Source organism: Botryllus schlosseri, chromosome 16 (assembly GCF_051294905.1).
Source record: "Botryllus schlosseri isolate E-star chromosome 16, Bs_hap1, whole genome shotgun sequence".
NCBI classification, from domain to species: Eukaryota; Metazoa; Chordata; class Ascidiacea; order Stolidobranchia; family Styelidae; genus Botryllus; species Botryllus schlosseri.
Genome location: NC_137251.1, coordinates 4,063,896 through 4,082,187, shown reverse-complemented (window position 1 = coordinate 4,082,187; position 18,292 = coordinate 4,063,896). Strand labels below are relative to the sequence as shown.

Here is an 18,292-nt window from a genome sequence, read left to right as displayed (position 1 = left end):
CATTCTGTAAAGCTAAATTACTCAATTTTTGCTACTCTTATAAAAAGAGGTCAATAGAAAACCATGCCCGTATGTCATATTATTGTTGTAAGATGCATGTCCAAATTGCGGGGAGGGTTCTCAGTCGTAAATTTACGATATGGTAGCCGGCACCAGGGCACCACTGCGTACCGTCACATATGCATACTAATATGCAACTTCCACCCTAAAATACTATGTGAAGCCAGGTTTGGAAGGGCTTGAAATCCTTCACCAATTTTTCATCATAAATCATGCTGAGTTACATGAAGATTACTGAGCGATTTTTTTTGTAGCAGAAGTTTTTTCACGACTCAAATCATTTACTATCAAGGATACCATATATACGAAGATAAGTTGTTGTGTCCACAAATATTCGTAGCTTTTTCCATCCGTTTTTTGTGATACGATTGTTGATATACAATGTTCTTTCCAATTCTCTACTAGTTGCTGACGATTACCCCTGACGAGTGTCCGCCGAAAATATTCGGGTTCATTTCAATATGAATATACTAATCGATTGTATATTGAAGTTCTGTACCTCCAAGAAGCTCTTCACCCGTTTTTCATGCTACAATATGATCAATTGGGGTTTTAAGGCTCTCATGCTGGGAAGAAATTATCGAAAGAATATTTATCGTTGTATATGTTATATGTTTAGCGAATAAATTTGATATTGGGAAAAATCAACTCAAATTCAAGTACTAAAATAGTTGTGCCTATTTACAATATTTACCAGAAGAATTCATTCTGTAGTTCAGGGCACCGGCCGAACTATCAAGCGGCAGCAAAGGTCCCGGGGGCGACCATATCGCTGAAATGAGAGCCCAAACCATGCTGGATGCTGCCCGGGTGAGTTAAACACAGATTAGTCCACAATATCTTGCCAACTGTACTCAACAAAATATATTTCAGCTCGCGTTGAAGGGTCCGCCAGGGCCTATCGGGATGCCGGGAGTCAGAGGCCCAGTGGTAAGAGACGTGTTTGAATACTGTGTAAACTGGAGTGAGTGCATAACGTATGGAAATCTTTGTAGGGTGTTCCTGGTGTGGAAGGTATCAAGGGAGACGTTGGAGACCCCGGTCCGATGGTAGGCTTGTGCTAGCTGTTTGCAATTACGTACATTGCTAATGCGTGAAATTGCTTTCAGGGCCTACGTGGACAACGTGGTCCACCCGGACAGCCTGGAACCACCGGAAAGCCAGTAAGTATTGTATAGGGACAAGATATGCTACCGCCAGAGGTTGTCAGTTACCGTATGAGGTACTTCTACTTTTACGGAGTGCACCACTAAGTTTTGCCTGCTGGCACAGCCCACTAAAGTGGATGCGTTTTTGAAAACTTCCATTTCTACTTTGACAGTTTTCTGGGCAAAACTACATACCTTTTAAACTTGTGGAAAAGTAGAACGTAGCTCTGAGATGGGTTTGCGGTCTTTTATGAGTGATATTGTCACAAAACCACAGGAAGGATCCCCTGTGGCACGTTAACTGAATATAATTTATGATGATTGTACCAATGTACCTGTTGGTATGATAATTTTTCATTAGCCATGTATTACATCTTGTAATAGTAGCCATATCTGCTATCGGTAGCCATACCCACTAATAGAATGTGATCCCTCAACCAAATCTTCTTTTTCAAAATACTTACTTGAGTAATTTTCATAGCTTTCAGTGTCTACCTCAACTTGAAGCATTTTGACATGTCTTGGGAATTGATATGTCTACGTGTGCTTGACTACAAATTTGCGGCATTACTTTTGACTACTTTGCTGACCTTTGGCTACTGCGTTCCACGTTATTACTGGATTTAATTTAATTTTCGTAACAGGGACGGCCTGGCCAACCAGGAGTTCGAGGCGTTACCGGCTCACCTGGATTGAAAGTAGGCTTTGCAAATTTTGAAGTATGATATGGTTTGGATATTAACTGTGACTTTTGTAGGGCGATCGGGGTTACGACGGCCAGCCTGGTATGATGGGAATGAAAGGACATCAAGTAATGACACGCCAACTCCGCTTATAGTGGCTTGTTCCTATTTTATAATCGAACCGTGCTTGACAGGGTGAACGGGGTGAACAAGGGCCGCGTGGCAGCCAAGGAGAAAAGGGTTTCATCGGCAAGCCGGGTTCCACAGGGCCGAGAGGCCGCCCGGGTCCTGTAGTGAGTATAGCAATGCGGTGCAGTTTCGGAAATTTCCGTCTAACATGCATTTTGTTATGTAGGGATCAAGGGGGGAGATCGGTCCTAAGGGATCGCCTGGATCGAAAGGACCACCGGTAAGTCGGATTTCAGATTGCCGTTTTCACCTCTCCCTTTTATCGTGCCAACTGTTCAATTAATCTCGCTGTGGTCCGAATTTTGCTACTGCATATAATCCTGATCGGATTATACAGTAGTAGTGGTTTTGTAGTATTATCGTGTGGTAGTGTTTTGCGTGGTATGTCTGCATGGTGATGAAGTCTTCATGATAACAAGTCATATTGAGTAATAATATTGTGACGTTTTTGGCATCATTGATTAAACTCTGAGTTGGTACGCGCGGATGGGCAACACTTCTGTTCATTGGCGACTGGGTTCTAGCTCACAGGAGAAATATATTCCTCATTCAATCCAGGCCTATTACTGTAATTGATTCGTAATAGCTTTGGCCATTTTAAGGACGATATATAAGGGTTTTGTAGCATTCGACATATGGTATCTGTAAAATGATCATATGGTACCTCCTTTACAGCAGGATAGGGGGGGCACATTTGGTGAGATAATTTGTTGATAAGGAAGGCGGACTATCCGTTATCATTTTAAATATCTTGATTAGTGATTAGATTACTATTACTTTTATTGCACTTTGGGTCACAAGTTCTTTTGAGTCGTCAGGGAATTTTGAAGTTTTTTTCCAATTTCGGTTCAATTTCAAGTCACCTAAAATTTGGACACTCACGTCATCATTTGTGCGGGTTCTCCTGTGGTCTAGTCTGGATCAAATAAAACTTGGTGTCATACAATACGAACCAAGGGCTGTTGTGGTGCAGATGCATTGTCAGGTATCAGGTAGCACATAGTACGGTTTTTTATATATAATTCGATAATTTAGTCAAAAATTTATCTGTGTTCCACAAGTCATTTCATATTTCCCATAATTCCAGTCCAACTTAATTCAAGTTACTTGAGTAATGTGACTCGAGTCATCCCAAAACGGGTGTAGAAGATATGATTCGAATATTCTTCTCGTTGTTTCGGGAATTAGAAACATAATTAAGACACGTAGATTCACCGACGGCGTTAATATGCGGAGTAAGTATAGTATCATTCCATAACCAACATTGCAGGGTCCCAGAGGAGTCGACGGGCCGCACGGAATCAAGGGTAGCTTAGGACCGCAAGGCTTGCCAGGACCACTCGGCATGCCAGGTCCACCAGGCCTCCAGGTATTCATAAAACTAAAATGACAATCAAAACACAGAACTAAATGTATACCGTATTCCAGGGCATTCCCGGACCGCAAGGTCTGATGGGTCCCATGGGAGAAAAAGGACCGCTGGGCAAACCTGGTTTGCCCGGTATGCCGGGACAAGACGGTTCTCCCGGTCATCCCGGAAGAGAGGGGCCACCTGGACCTAAAGGTGGTATTGGTGGTGCAGGCCCCGATGGACCCACTGGTTTCCCTGGACCGCGAGGTGTAAAAGGCGAACCCGGAATCCGCGGGCTGAAAGGAGTGAAAGGGGGGAAGGTAAGATGTATTATATTCGTTCATTAGAACTGCCAACATCACATTTTTCAAATTACCTATCCAGGGCAATGATGGGTTGGCTGGATTCAAAGGTGATATGGGACACAAAGGTGACCAGGTTTGTGCGATTACTGTTACCAATACTTCAATTGGACATTGTTGATATTGCAGTTGTTACCTATGACCTATCAGAGGTAGTCCGGATCCATATCCGATATAAACTTTAATGCTGCTAATGCCAATGGTTCGAGGCCATTTCATAGGCCAGGGGTGATATTCTGTAAACTCTTATCATTTTTGTGTGTAGGGTACTATTGGTCCAGTTGGACGAAGAGGAGACGATGGCCCGGACGGAATGAAGGTCAGTGTCCCATTATCATAATACAGACATGGAAGCCATGTAAATAATCCGTACTTTTCATGACAGGGCCGTGAAGGACAACGTGGAGAAACTGGACCGCAAGGACCAGCTGGAGAAAAGGTAGGACTTTCATATCATACTGTACGTTAATTGGGGCGTAAGATGCATCTGAAAATCTTTCAAGGGTAACATGGGCGTGACAGGCGTTGCTGGTTACCAAGGAGCCAGAGGTTCAAAGGTCTGTATAAAATCCATACAAGTCGAACTCACATTTTTTTGAGAATTGAGCTTGGTTGTTGCAGGGATCTAAAGGTTCCAGAGGTAGATTGGGAAATAGCGGCATCAAAGGTTCAAAGGTACGCTGTTGATAATTTCCTTCCCCCTACTTGTGATATGTCTGCAAGTCAACGCTAGATGGATTTCCATATCGTTAACAACTATTGTAGTTTTCATGAAATTTTGATATCCAGTATCAAATTGTGGGAATAGGAATATCACATTATATATTTCCGTCCTTGATATTTTTTTGGCATATACACCGACTCATGATATGCAATAATACATACACACGATCTGTACATATGCATACGATGAGTGCATGCTGTGCATATGATGCCGGACGAGAAAGGTGCAGATATAGCCTTGTAAGGCTTTCTAAGTTTTGCACCATCCCTCTATGCCAGTGGTTCTCAACCGGGGGTCCGCGAAGCATTTTCAAGGGGTCCGCGAAGTCTCAAAATAGTTGATAACCTAATTTGTATATTTTTAAATTTGGAAAATCACGAGGCAGTTTCGCTTCATTACTAGTAAAACTCCAGAGCTCACATCGACAGAATGGCCATCTGAGAGGAAATATCTTACTGTGCAGACTCATTTTAATTGCTAAATTGTCAATAGCCTACTGATACAAACATTTTGCTGTTTTGTTGGCGATTGTGGAAAATAAAGATGGATGAGTAAGGTCAATCACGGTGACTTCGAAACGTTTACAAAAATCCATTTTCTCCTGCGATATACATAACCATTTTTTTCCATAATAACTTCAAGATAAGCCGCTAGATAAAAATGACCAGGCTAGACGTTATATGTTCATTAAAAAATTGTTTGTCAATTTTGGTGGCATATTTGTTGCGATCCTACCCAAATGTTTCGTCGGAAGCGTTACGCGTTATTATTACATTCGCCACCACCTACATTTGTGGAAATGGATTTTCGGCACTCATTCATATCAAATCGAAGGCGCGGATTTTCAAGACACGACCACGTATTTCAAGAAATGCTGTTGCAGAATTCGCTTTGAAATATTAGAAGTCAACCGAATTTCTACATGAATAGTATGATCTTATTTTCAAGAAAAGTCATTTTGTTACTGTTTATCACTAAGCCTGCGGTTATCATTTGCACGAGACAGATGACGATTGCACGATAATTGAGCTAAATTTGAACTGAAACTTCGTGGGGGTCCGCGGGGTCCGTGACGGTTTAAAAGGGGTCCGCGAAGACAAAAAGGTTGAGAACCACTGTTCTATGCTCAATGCTGAGTGCCAATCGGGGAAGCCTCAGATACCAGTTTTACTGCTAAAGTTTTTGGTCTGACCTAAATGGGGATTGAACCCATGACCCACTGATCAAGTAATCTCTACTAGTTACTGACTATTACCCCTGACGTGTCAGCCGGAAATATTTGGTTTTATTTCAATGAGAATAAATAATTTGTTCTGTACCTTGAAGAGTCTCTTCAAAACTATATACGGTATACTATCATTATGGTTATCACTTGAACTTTCTCGCATCCAACAGTACAAGGCATTGTCTACATTGGTCAATGCTGTATTCTTCCCATTTCCTTACCTTTCTGTATTTGCTGCATGTTTTCAGGATGCAGTATTCTTATCAAAACCAATAAGACATGCTATCGCAAAACCTTCACATGTATTAGTTTGAACGTGTCATTGATTTACTGATCAATTCTTTGTGTGCAGGGTCCAGAAGGAAAGATCGGAGTGCAAGGCGAAAGGGGGCCAAGGGTGAGTGCGGTAGTAACGCGAAACTTTAATTGCACCCCGTCACATGCCTACTTTTCAAACAGGGATCGACGGGAAGCCGTGGTCCCCGAGGATCCACCGGGAAACCTGGAGAAAAGGTAATTGTGCTGTGAAATGTGATAGTGCCCTATCTGGTCAACTTGAATGATATAGATTGGAGAATAGCAATAGCAAATAGCCCTTCATACAGAAGCTTTTTCGCCCAGTTTTCACCACAATTTCACTCAGAAATTGATGCAAGAATATCCCCACACTACTTTCCTCAATATTAGTAGTTTTGACTAAAAAAGTAGAAGTTTCCTGTACAGAAAATATATGCACCTAAAATTAGCATTTTGGTGACGCCATCTTTCTTATGACATCATTGGTGTGATGAAAATTTAACAGCTATTCCGACGATTACTCAATTTGATAGTGTGACGAATAATTTTGATCATTAGTCATTTATACACTGCATTGTGGCCTTTGGATATGGCTGCACAAAAAAGCGATGACAAGTTTAGAATTTCAAGAAAAAGTGGCCGGACCAAGAGCAGGGATAGGGCCCTTTGGTTCCATATACAGAAAATATCCAATGCACAATATTTATAGTGGCACGGTCGTCAGCGCGTACTTAGTTAGCGATACCACATTGGTTAACCACTGAGTTACATATTGCGTCTACTGAACCAACATATATATGAAACCATTTCTTTTATAGGGTCTCCAAGGACAGGATGGTCCAGAAGGTCCAGTTGGCGAAAGGGGCTCGCCAGGTCCTCAGGGAGCTGTTGGGTTGCAGGGAATTAAAGGACCCCCGGTGAGATAAATCGTAGTCTGGATTTTCCCGACTCAGTGTAATAGCCACTCTGCATCTTAATTTCAGGGTCCTCCCGGAAAAGACGGAACACCTGGCCACAGTGGAGCTAGAGGAGAAACGGTATGTAAGACCTTATATCTGTCATGAACGCTGAAGTGTATATACTGTGGCTGTAGATTAAGGCTACTCCTACTTAAAATGCGTATTCATGTGGGTCTACATCTGTATACTTCATACACTCAATACAAGTAAAGTGCAATCAATCAATCAGCAATTCTATTATTTTCTTCCGCTGATAAGACACGCCGTGTACAATCCGTTATTAGACACAATGCGATGGCATGATACCAGTTGATCCTCTAGTCTACCGGACCACGACCTGACATATCGATCTCGCTTTCTGACACATGCCACCTTTTTTGTCACCTGCCCCTTTATATTATATTCTTTTACTTTTCATTCAGTATGCATGCCTCTTTTTTTACATCGTCTAGGCCTGGTGGGTGTCTGATTTCGAATACTACTCCAAGTCATTTCGACACCTTCCTATCTTTCATTATCGCAGTCTTGTGGTGTATTGAAATGATGAAAATTGTAGCTATAAATTGAAATGGATCAAGGTGGGATTGTGAAATGCCCACATACTGTCTACTGTCAGTCTGGTGCCCATTGTGACAGTGTTAGATTGTGGATTTTCTTTGAAAGCTTCAATGCTCCAATGTTTACATAATTTAGAAAAAAAAGCTAGTTACTACTCACAGGATTTTTGTTAATTAACGAAGCCTATATTAGTAGGGTATAAAAATGTAAAATGGTCACAACCAACAAGCTGTATGCCTCCCATATTTTCAAAATTGATTTAGTTCAATGTGACTAGCCATTCCGTGTTCGTTCTTCTTTCATATTTTCATAAGCTGACCCTTGACAGTTGGCAGTAATCAAACTTGAGACGATTCGGATGGTTGAGATTAAGAATTTCAACTCCCAACAATTCGTCTACCACAGGACCACTTTAGTAACTAGCAAATATCTCAAATTACTTCAATACAGACGAACTCAGAAAATTCTGTAGCAAATCTCAACGCCTGTCTGTATATATACTTATACACCATTGATATTGTGCTGAATCAAGTGTAGCCTAGGATATATTCATTCATTGTAATAATTAACCGGGAGCAACACTTTTGTGCAGGGATTCCAAGGAAAGACCGGGCCGCCCGGACCTGTCGGCGTTATTGGTCCTCAGGGTCCTCCGGGAGAGCGTGGAGCATCCGGCGTTCGTGGTTCGCCAGGAACCCCGGTAACGCCGATTTGAAATATTTGTAACGCATTTTTGCTGAGTGAACTTGTTCAGGGTCCCCAAGGACCGGACGGACTGCCTGGCGACTCTGGCGAAGAAGGAGCAAAGGGAGAAGAAGGCCCCGCCGGGCCGAAAGGTCAAATTGGTCCGCCAGGTATCCAAGGTTACACGGGCAGCCGTGGAACAGCGGGTCCCAAAGTAAGAATCGCATCTGCAAATTCTTTTGTGCAAATTGGTTTTGGAAAAACATATTTTGCCAGGGTTCTCAAGGACTGAAAGGCAGTGAAGGGCCGGCCGGAGTACCAGGACCACAGGTATGAAATGACGTAATCTTAGAAGTGGTAAACCAAGTAAATTTGCTACTCAGGTAGAACGATGATAATTTTTACCCAATTACTAGTAGAAGTAGCAATTTCAATGACATGTAAAACTATTTCTAGTATAAGTAGAAAATGAAGATCTCAAAAGTACTCGAGTAAGAGGTTTGAAAGTGGATCTTGTGGATGGGTCGCACACTTTAGCAGCTGATCGGAGCAGGGTTGCAATGACTCGAGTCGCGATTATTTGGTGACTCGAGTCATTTTTTAAAATGCGTAAAATGACCTGCCTTGAGTCAATTTTTGTGCTGAATCGACTTGTACTCAAGTCATTGTGCATAACTGGAAACAAGTCATATCACTCGAGACTAGGATGGTGAAAACAGACATTTCATTGTTATTTCGAAGAATAGTAAAGTTAACACATTGGTGTTTCGTCTACCAGTCCTGATGCTTGGAAAATAGTGCCAGAAACTGTTAAGCCTGAGGAAAATCACTATATTATGTCGAGCAGAATTGAAAAATGTGGGTTGAACCGGATTGAACTGAAAACTGAACAATGAACACAATGAGTTGGACTCGACCCTCTACGACAGTGGTCGGGAACCTATGGCTCGCGAGCCATATATGGCTCTTTGACTTATTTTTAATTTTCTTCTTAGTTTTGTCGATATTGCAGCAACGTGTTAGTAAATTTTCATAACGGCCAGAATAATTATTCTCGTTGCAGCATAAACATGTATTTGAGAGGTCAAGACAGGGGCGTATCCAGGGTTAAGGGCTCGAACCCCTTTACAAAATCCTCCAATTTAAGTTGCTGTAGCGCCATCGACCAATATCCCTCGCGAATTCGATGTACCGGACATCGCGCGCTTCGTAATCTTGGATTGCACCATACGTTGGTTGATAAGAGAATAGAAGACAAGGGGACGACATCTCTAATTCTCTATGACAATCTAGTTTTCAAATACACATTGTCTTCCTGATCCACGCCGAGAAATGAGCTGCCGTGGAAGTGACATTTTTATTACAAATTCAAATTACAAATAACGCTGCGCTATCCACTTTTTCCATTGATAAGTCGGCCTAGCTTACTAGTAGCCTGCCTACTGCTGTTAAAATGTAGGCGTGTAGTGCAACGTTAGTTTGTGTTACCGCCGAATACTTCAAGAATTGATAAGTCGATCAATTCTTAGGTTTTCGGAATCAGGGCTATAGTTATATTAAATTAACATCAGTTATCACAAATTCTGAGCTAGTTACGATGAATTGCGTTATCAACGGATGGTTAGTAGCCTACGAGTTTTTACAGAGAACATATGGCGCCCACGACGAATCCCATGTACTGAGTTCGAATTAGTACGACCATTTCGTCACAAATTTCCAATTGTGACGTAACAAGAGATCCACATGTATGGCTCTTTATGAGTTAAAATGGAAAATATAGGGCCAACATGGCTCTTCAGACGAAAAAGATTACCGACCACTGCTCTACGAGCTGGCTTGGACTCGGATTTGACCCGGTGGTGAATTGAAAATGACTCGACTTGACTCGAGTTGAAAGTATAAAATTGAGATCTACTTGTGATGCGGAACCTAGTGACGTGGTTACAACCCTGGATCGGCGGCGATAATTTTGGAAATTGCAAGGGGAATATTCGCGTTTAACGCAAAATGATCAGTGACGCTGTGGATGGGCGCAATTTTCGAAAATATATTTAGTTACCGAGATGTAAGGCCTTCTGGCACTGTGACTCTTGCGGGTAATACTGCTTTCTAGTTTAATGAATCCAATGTGAACGAAACAAGTGATTTGGTCAATCTGTCCAGTGGAAGCGGTCTTGGTCTAAAAACAGAGCGACTTGAGTAGGTAGTGACGTAGCACCCGGAAATCAGGGTTGTAACCAAGTCACAAGGCTCCGAGTCACAAGTCAATCTCAGTTTTATAGTTTTGAGTCGAGTCATTTTGAATTCACCACCGAGTCAAGTCCGAGTCCAAGTCACCGAGCAGAGGGTCGAGTCCGAGTCATGGTATTATGACTCGAGTCGAGTCCAAGTCATTGTGTTGACTGCCCAGTTTCCAGTTAAGGCTTGTTAAATTCACTTTATATAACTCTGTTTGGTGATATCGAATGGTTCGCATTTATAATATTCTAATTTTCGTCGTTTTTAGCAGTTTCTGGACGCATTTTCAAGTACCAGTACCAATAGACGAAATCCCAATAGTGTGATTACTTAACTATTCCTCGAAATTACAATGAAACGTCGGTCTTGGCCTTCTGAGTCTCTAGTCATGACTCGAGTCATTACAACCCTGCTGGAAATAGTAGTACTTCGTTACTCACCACCTCTGTGTAATCCTACATTCTCTACATTATCCACAAACATGCCATATCTATCTGCTGCAGGGATCACCCGGTGCTCTTGGACCACACGGACCAGCTGGAGAAACAGGTCTTCCGGTATGTTCCACATTTCTTCCCTCATACAATCAGGATATGGTAATCTAAACAAATACTTTATCTCACGTAGGGTCGAGATGGCCCCAAAGGTGAAATGGGCGTTGCTGGAGATAAAGGAGACACCGTAAGTAAAGTAGCTACTCTGTATGTCTGAACATTATTATCACTGAGTTGTTTTCAGGGTGGACCGGGTCCACCTGGGCCTCACGGCCGCGACGGCTTACAAGGGCCTGCCGGACTTCCAGGACCGCCTGGTCCCGATGGCGAAAGAGGACTTGACGGCGACAAAGGAGACATGGGCCCGCCTGGACAAGGTGGACACAAAGGAGGAAAAGGAGGCCCCGGTCCACCTGGACCGCCAGGTCCTATGGGAAGAACAGGACCGGCCGGACCTGCGGGAAGTGATGGCGAACCAGGAATCCGCGGACAACAAGGGCTTCACGGTGCCAAGGGTGACGAAGGTCCCAGAGGATTCGCCGGTGACCCTGGTCCAAGAGGTATAACTGGTTTGCCGGGCAAGTCTGGAGAGAAAGGTGATCCTGGAGATGATGGGCCTATCGTGAGTTCGATTTGATTGCGATTATATCGTGACAAAACTATACAGTTGAATTTGACAGGGTCGAGAGGGTCCTAAAGGAGACCCAGGACCTCAGGGCGAACAAGGTGTCATCGGTCCACAGGGACCCACTGGGCATGTTGGAAAACCCGGTGATGTTGGTGAGAAAGGATCTCCCGGAATAGTCGGACCCCCAGGTACCACCGGAGAAAAGGGGGAAATGGGAGGTAAAGGTGAATTGGGCTTGACTGGGGAGCCAGGACCGCCTGGCGAGCCTGGAGACCAAGGACCGATCGGACCGACAGGATTTGTAGGACCCAAAGGACATCAGGTAATGTATAACTAAGAACGCAACGTTCACTCATAAATCATGTGGGTCTGAAATTTGGTAATGTACACAGGGAGATACAGGCTTACCGGGTGACCCTGGTCCACCTGGAATAATGGGACAACCTGGCGTAGATGGTGATGATGGACCAAGAGGAGACGACGGTGAACAAGGACGCCCGGTAATATACACTTTGAAACTTACCACCCAAACGGCCCTGTGGATCTATTCAGGTGTTGCAGGCATCACTCAAGTATAATAGGTATCCGAGGACTTCAACACACCCTAGACATGATACCTAAGCCTTAGACAAACTTGAACAAACCCCAGACATGGTACCTGATCATTAGACAGGCTTGGACACGCCCCAGACATAGTCAAACTTGAACACATCCTAGACTTGATATCTGAGTGCTAGACTATCTTGAACACACACCAGACATGATAACCGAGTGTTCAACAGGCTTAAATACAGACCAGGTCTGATAGCTGAGTGCTACATGCATGGCGTATTATCATAAACACAGTCAAGACGCGATATCAAGTATACACCTCAGTATATCCGCAGTGCCAACCCAAACTGTTCGACTGATAGCTTGACTGTGTGAAAATCTTGAAATAGTACCGATATCCAATGGTTCTGTTTTATTCATTAGGGTCCCCCTGGACCGTCTGGTGAAGTTGGACCGCCTGGTACTGTTGGGCCGAGGGTAAGCATGCAATTCAATTTTGTGTAGGCATGCGCATACAGAGATGACACTTTTTAGGGTGCAGTTGGACCACCTGGGCCAGAGGGGCGATCAGGATCAAAGGGTGAAAAGGTAAATACTACTAGATACTCCTCATGTTGTCAGTCACATTCGTCACACGCGCAAAATTAAATTTAGGGTGATATCGGAAGTGCTGGACCAATCGGCAAAACTGGTGCTGCCGGATCACGCGGTGCCCCGGGCCAGCAAGGCGTAGAGGGATTGATCGGACCGCCTGGGCCGGTGGTAAGTTATAATGTGGTTTCGTCATTTAATTGTAGTATCGGAAATCTTAATCATTCGCCAATTACGAATCCAAACGTAAATCTCACATATTCACTATTTATTTCAGGGTGAACCTGGTCTCGCAGGACCGCCTGGTCCCACTGGTACAAACGGGAAAATGGTACGTTGTGTGTGTGGGTTAAACTGACTTTTGGACACACCAAGTAATGCGTTATTTCGTCACGATTCAGGGTCTTCAAGGGATTCAGGGAGAAAAGGGTCATCGAGGTGAACCTGGACCGAAGGTAATTATTTAATTTTATAAATGTTATAGCTGACAGTCATCTCGCACCATGTCCGATTGTATTTTTCAGTCACTAATCAATCGCAGTTTTTAGATGCAAGTTGACAAATTATTTTTATATACCTTTTTGTTTTGGTCTGATGCATGCATTCAGGAAACGGCACTAGGACTAGAGCATGGGTTTTCAACCTGTGGGCCATCACCCTGTTTTCAGACTACCATAGAGAAAGCATGTTATTGTGATCACATAAGAGTCCTCATCATATCCGCAAAGCAGCAAAAATTGTCGCACAAAATTACTGCCTTTCGATGCAACGTGCTTGTGAGAGTGAGCGTTTTCATCCCCGTCGAGTCCATACAGTCCAAATCGCGCAACAGGCTTGATGTTGCAGCTGGCATACGCTGCTGACTCTCATCCACCATATGAAGTTCTGTGGACAAAATACAGCAACAACCTGAGTGAATTCTCATTCAACTTTAATGGGCCACCGCCATTTATTTGCCAATTTGGTGGGCAGTAAGCAAAAGAAGGTTGAAAACCTCTGCACTAGACTTAAGTTTGCTGTATTTAGATAAATATTAGGCAAATTCAGACCACCGTATGTTTCTTTACCATAGGGACTTCAAGGAATGAATGGAACACCCGGAACTAAAGGAGATATGGGCGAAAAGGGCGAGCGCGGACTTCAAGGATCAGCGGGCCCCCAGGGACCGAAGGGTGACGAAGGCCGGACTGGACCCAACGGACCTCAAGGACCGCAAGGACCGCCCGGTCTCTCGGTATGTACACATATGCCATATTACAGAACTTCAGCTTTGGTAACATCCGGTGTTCTCAAAGGGTCAAACCGGTATCAAAGGAAACAAAGGTTCCGAAGGACCTCAAGGTCCCAAAGGTGACCCCGGACCGGAAGGCGCCCCGGGACCACCCGGACCGCCAGGACAGCTTATCCAGATGCCGCCTGAAATGTCAGGAGGAAGCCGACGCCGAAGAAAGAGGGATGTCATCGACACAATGGCGGTGAGAGTTCACTGATTTTTTCAACTGCTCCTTCATAATTTCCAAGTGACCATAATTCGTTGTTTCACCAATTTCACAGCCTTGAAAATGTTGAATCATGGCGCGGTTATTGTGACTCTGCAAATCCTGCGATGATGCCATACTGTAAACGAAAATCGTGATTTTGCCGATTTCGCCATAGCACGGTGCGAATTAGGTTAATGGCACGTTCTGATCCATAATTTTGCTTCCGCATCGAATGGATGATAGTGAATCATCTACTACACTTCTAATGAAGATATATCCCAGGTGTGGAGTAGATTCTATTTTCATGTTCCACCCCCTGGAGCCGCACATAACAGAACCCACTACATCTCTGGGATATGTGTCCATAAGGATCAGTGTATTTGATTTGCTATAGTGGGAATCTGGTAAATACACGTTCTCCTCAAATGTCTGTTCATCGGTGATAACATAGTTACCAACATGGGTTGCGAGGTAGTCTACCACTGAGATATAGCTCCATACAGATTGGTGTATGTGACTTGTTTTTCACCCATTTCAGAAAGCGAAATTTTGAACCGGAAAATTGCGATGACGTGATTTGTGCCCAACCCATTGGTGTAAATCGGGTGTAAATTGGTGTAAATCTTTACCAACCTGGGGCACTGTTATCATTCTACGTTATGGCGGAAGTCTGGTAAACCGCCACTATCTATTCAAACATGTTCACCACAATGCAGAAGATATCATTATCAACCCATATTTTGAGGGAATCTACTCGTTTCAGGACCACCCGCCCGGCATGGAGGAAATCTTTGCCATGCTGGACTCCCTCATCCAGGAAGTGAGAATGACCAAAGAGCCGACAGGAAGCCGCGAACATCCGGCCCGCAGTTGCAAAGATCTCTCACTCTGCCACCCGGACTTCCAAGACGGTACTGCGCAGTCAAAAAGTATATCCGTGAATTATAGTGACCGACGACCCGCATTATATTATAGGTCGATACTGGATTGATCCTAACGGCGGCTGCGTCAACGACTCAATTCAAGTTGAATGCCGGTTTGGACAGATGGTCAGCACGTGTATAAACGCGGAGACCGCATATGTAAGTGACTATGACAATGAAATGTAGTCAAGCATCACGCGATTTTTAGCGTGTACAAATATGACTCTAAAATTGTTGCACTCTCCTAAAAAAACATGAAATGCCCACAGTAACAATGTTTACATCGCTTTTACGGAAGTGAAAGTATTAGAAAAATTGTGCTGAATAGCTCTGTATGGACGTAACTGAAAAGTTGCAGTGTCATGAGTAGGGCAAGTTTTTGCAAGTTTTGCAACTTGTGCAGCTTTCGGCAGCTGCCTAAATACTCAGAAGTTATGTAGTATGGTTTTTTAAGCTGTTTGGAGGAATCTTGTATTGCAACTTCCTGCAACTTTTCTCCATTTTTTCGTACAACTTTTTTGCAACTTTTCGATTTTTCATGCTACTTTTTGCAACTTTCTTCGATTTTTTGTACAACCAACTTTTTACTGGAATTATTTGGCAGTATATGTAAATAGATCGCTTGATTATTTCACTGTCATATAAATTTGAGGTCCCTTCAGATTTGACGTACATTGAGGCTAGACGACCGAGAATTGTGGTGGCGAGATAGCGCAGCGCAGTGGTAGAATCCGCAGCTGCAACGCAAATGGGTTGCGGGTTCGAGTCCGACCGAGGTCGCCTTCTGAAATCCTATACTTGAGTGTTTGAGGTTTATCTAGGCTCCTCCTCGCCACCTCATCCGCGTAAGCGGTGTCTTATGAAAAGCCTAGAAGTGGGCCGTGCTATAAGTCGGCAGTTACGGAATAACATGAAGAATGTCGGCCTGGTGTAAATGACCATAGTAATCGACAGACACCATGAATACCTCAAAACCAACCAACCAACCACCGAAAATTATATTTTCACTGAAGCAATTTTTTGACGCTATTGATTTTGTTGAAGTCGCCAACACTGAGTTTTGCTATAGTTCCTTGCGTACAGATCGATTTGAGTATGTCATACCCTAATAGCTTCAGGGAACTTGTCCATAAATGCAACTTTTTAGTGCAACTTTTGTGAAAAAAGAACACAACTTTCTACGGATTTTACTGCAACAAAAACTTGCCCTAGTCATGAGTCATTCGTCACCAAGATGCATCTTGCAATTTGGAACGAATCCACTTCCAACTTGCTGCTATGGTATGCGACCTCTTGAGCAAATCTACTTTAAACTATTTCCTCGAATTATAGCCCTTCATTTACAACTTCCACTTAAGTAGTTTTGACATGTCTTGAATTCCCTAGTTTTACTTAAAAAACAACGATGACTGCTTGATCACTTTTGCTGTCGCTTTACTTGATATAAATCCCGGTTTCGACTAGATATACTTATAGATGTGAAATTAACGACAACGTTTGTCTTTCAGCAAAAACCAATGCGTTGGCCGAAGGCATCTCCCGGCACCTGGTTCAGTTCTTACAACAAAGGATACAGGGTAAGCGCCCCGTTTTTCTTCTGGCAAGTTCGTTCAGCTCACCAGCGTCCGCATTCCTTCAGTTCAAATACCCGGTACACGAGACTCAGCTGAAATTCCTCCGTCTGCTGTCGATCAAAGCGCAACAGAACTTCACGTACGACTGCGTCGATTCGGTCGGGTGGCTGGATTCTGAAGGCCGTTACGACAAGGCGTTGCATTTGATGGGCGCAAACAACGTCCCCATAACGAGCGATTCTATAGACTCTACAGTAACTGTGTTGTCAGACTCGTGCTCCGTGAGTATTTCTCTTTGTGTATCGATTTTGCCGGGGGAAAGCTAGCATGGAGGTGGTCATTGGTCAGTAGCATAGTGCTCATGCTGTTTGGACTGCTCCAGTAGTTTTACTTGTCGTTGTACTGCTTTTGACTACTTCCACATCTGTTGAAATAGTTTTCTGGGGCAACTACTGACTTTTTACTCCTTGAGTTTGTAAAAGTAGAAAGTTATTATTGTGATAACTTTGTATCTCCTTTATGAGTGAAAGCGCCGTAAGATGTCCCCATATTACTGTACCTAAAAATATTCTCGAAGATTGTACCTATTTGTAGCGTTAATAATCATTTTGCGATTTTGCAATTTCGAAAGTCGTCCATTTCCGATTGAATGCTTAAATTATGTGACTCCTCTATAGCAATTCGACTCTTTGAAACTAGTTACTTGAGTAGCAGGGTTGTAATGACTCGAGTCATTTTCTCAAATGCGTAAAATGACTCGAGACTAGGACGGCCATGACAGACATTTCATTATAACTTCGAAGAATAGTGAAGTTAACGCAATTTTAGACTACAGAAACTCTTTTGCTCAGTTTTCGTGACAATTTCTCTCATAGAACGTGATGCAAAAACATCCCAAAACTACTGTCTGTGTAAAAATATCCAAATTCCGAGTATAAACTGTTGGTAGTTTTGCGTAAAAACTGTTGAGCAGAAGTAGTAACCTCTCAAATAAAAAGCACAAGTACAAAAACTACTCAAGTACTCGGACAGTAGTACTTCGTTGCTGACAACCTGTACATTAGGGTTGTACAAAAATAACTTATTCAGTTTTTGCAGTCATTAGCTTGAATTGCTGGCTAAAAAAACGTTGCACACCAAATTTGACTCAATTCCAACGTGTAGCAGTGAAGCTGTCAGCGTTTGAAAATTTTGAATTTATTATAAATTTTTTTTCAAATTTTACCAGCTAACCTCGACATTGTCAAGTTCTGATATTTTTTTCAAATCCAAGATTTTCAGCTCCAATAACTTCGCTTCTACCAGTTGGAATTAAGCCAGATTTGCTGTGTATCCTTGTATAAGACTTTACAAACCCATCTAGTAAAATTTGAATAAAAAAAAACATATTGTTTTATAATAAATTCCCAATTTTTCAACTCTGATAACTTCATTTCTGCTAGTCGGAGTTGAGTCAAATTTGGTGTGCAACGTTCTTTTATCCAACGTAACAATATTAGCTAATAGCCGCGAAAATCTGGAAAAAGGGCTATTTTTGAACGAGTCTTCTCTACATTCAATTGTATACCCAT

The 18,292-nt window shown here is 42.9% G+C and overlaps 1 protein-coding gene across 2 annotated transcripts in view; it reads left to right on the top strand.

Moving 5' to 3' along the window:
* Positions 1–18,292, top strand: part of LOC145459039 (uncharacterized) — a 60,165-nt gene that overhangs the window by 9,681 nt on the left and 32,192 nt on the right. Inside the window, exons 10-47 of one of the 2 annotated variants that reach the window (XM_080337616.1) lie at positions 775–870; positions 934–990; positions 1,056–1,109; positions 1,170–1,223; positions 1,853–1,906; positions 1,966–2,019; positions 2,086–2,184; positions 2,247–2,300; positions 3,351–3,449; positions 3,509–3,751; positions 3,816–3,869; positions 4,059–4,112; positions 4,179–4,232; positions 4,297–4,350; positions 4,415–4,468; positions 6,095–6,139; positions 6,202–6,255; positions 6,858–6,956; positions 7,023–7,076; positions 8,149–8,256; positions 8,311–8,454; positions 8,517–8,570; positions 10,982–11,035; positions 11,106–11,159; positions 11,217–11,594; positions 11,653–11,922; positions 11,993–12,100; positions 12,576–12,629; positions 12,687–12,740; positions 12,807–12,914; positions 13,021–13,074; positions 13,145–13,198; positions 13,816–13,977; positions 14,039–14,218; positions 14,988–15,135; positions 15,200–15,306; positions 16,656–16,724; positions 16,787–17,002. In XM_080337616.1, the coding sequence (XP_080193742.1) occupies positions 775–870; positions 934–990; positions 1,056–1,109; positions 1,170–1,223; positions 1,853–1,906; positions 1,966–2,019; positions 2,086–2,184; positions 2,247–2,300; positions 3,351–3,449; positions 3,509–3,751; positions 3,816–3,869; positions 4,059–4,112; positions 4,179–4,232; positions 4,297–4,350; positions 4,415–4,468; positions 6,095–6,139; positions 6,202–6,255; positions 6,858–6,956; positions 7,023–7,076; positions 8,149–8,256; positions 8,311–8,454; positions 8,517–8,570; positions 10,982–11,035; positions 11,106–11,159; positions 11,217–11,594; positions 11,653–11,922; positions 11,993–12,100; positions 12,576–12,629; positions 12,687–12,740; positions 12,807–12,914; positions 13,021–13,074; positions 13,145–13,198; positions 13,816–13,977; positions 14,039–14,218; positions 14,988–15,135; positions 15,200–15,306; positions 16,656–16,724; positions 16,787–17,002 (3,762 nt within the window). The remainder of the gene's footprint in view (positions 1–774; positions 871–933; positions 991–1,055; positions 1,110–1,169; positions 1,224–1,852; positions 1,907–1,965; positions 2,020–2,085; positions 2,185–2,246; positions 2,301–3,350; positions 3,450–3,508; positions 3,752–3,815; positions 3,870–4,058; positions 4,113–4,178; positions 4,233–4,296; positions 4,351–4,414; positions 4,469–6,094; positions 6,140–6,201; positions 6,256–6,857; positions 6,957–7,022; positions 7,077–8,148; positions 8,257–8,310; positions 8,455–8,516; positions 8,571–10,981; positions 11,036–11,105; positions 11,160–11,216; positions 11,595–11,652; positions 11,923–11,992; positions 12,101–12,575; positions 12,630–12,686; positions 12,741–12,806; positions 12,915–13,020; positions 13,075–13,144; positions 13,199–13,815; positions 13,978–14,038; positions 14,219–14,987; positions 15,136–15,199; positions 15,307–16,655; positions 16,725–16,786; positions 17,003–18,292) is intronic. The other variant, XM_080337617.1, reaches the window with a different exon arrangement.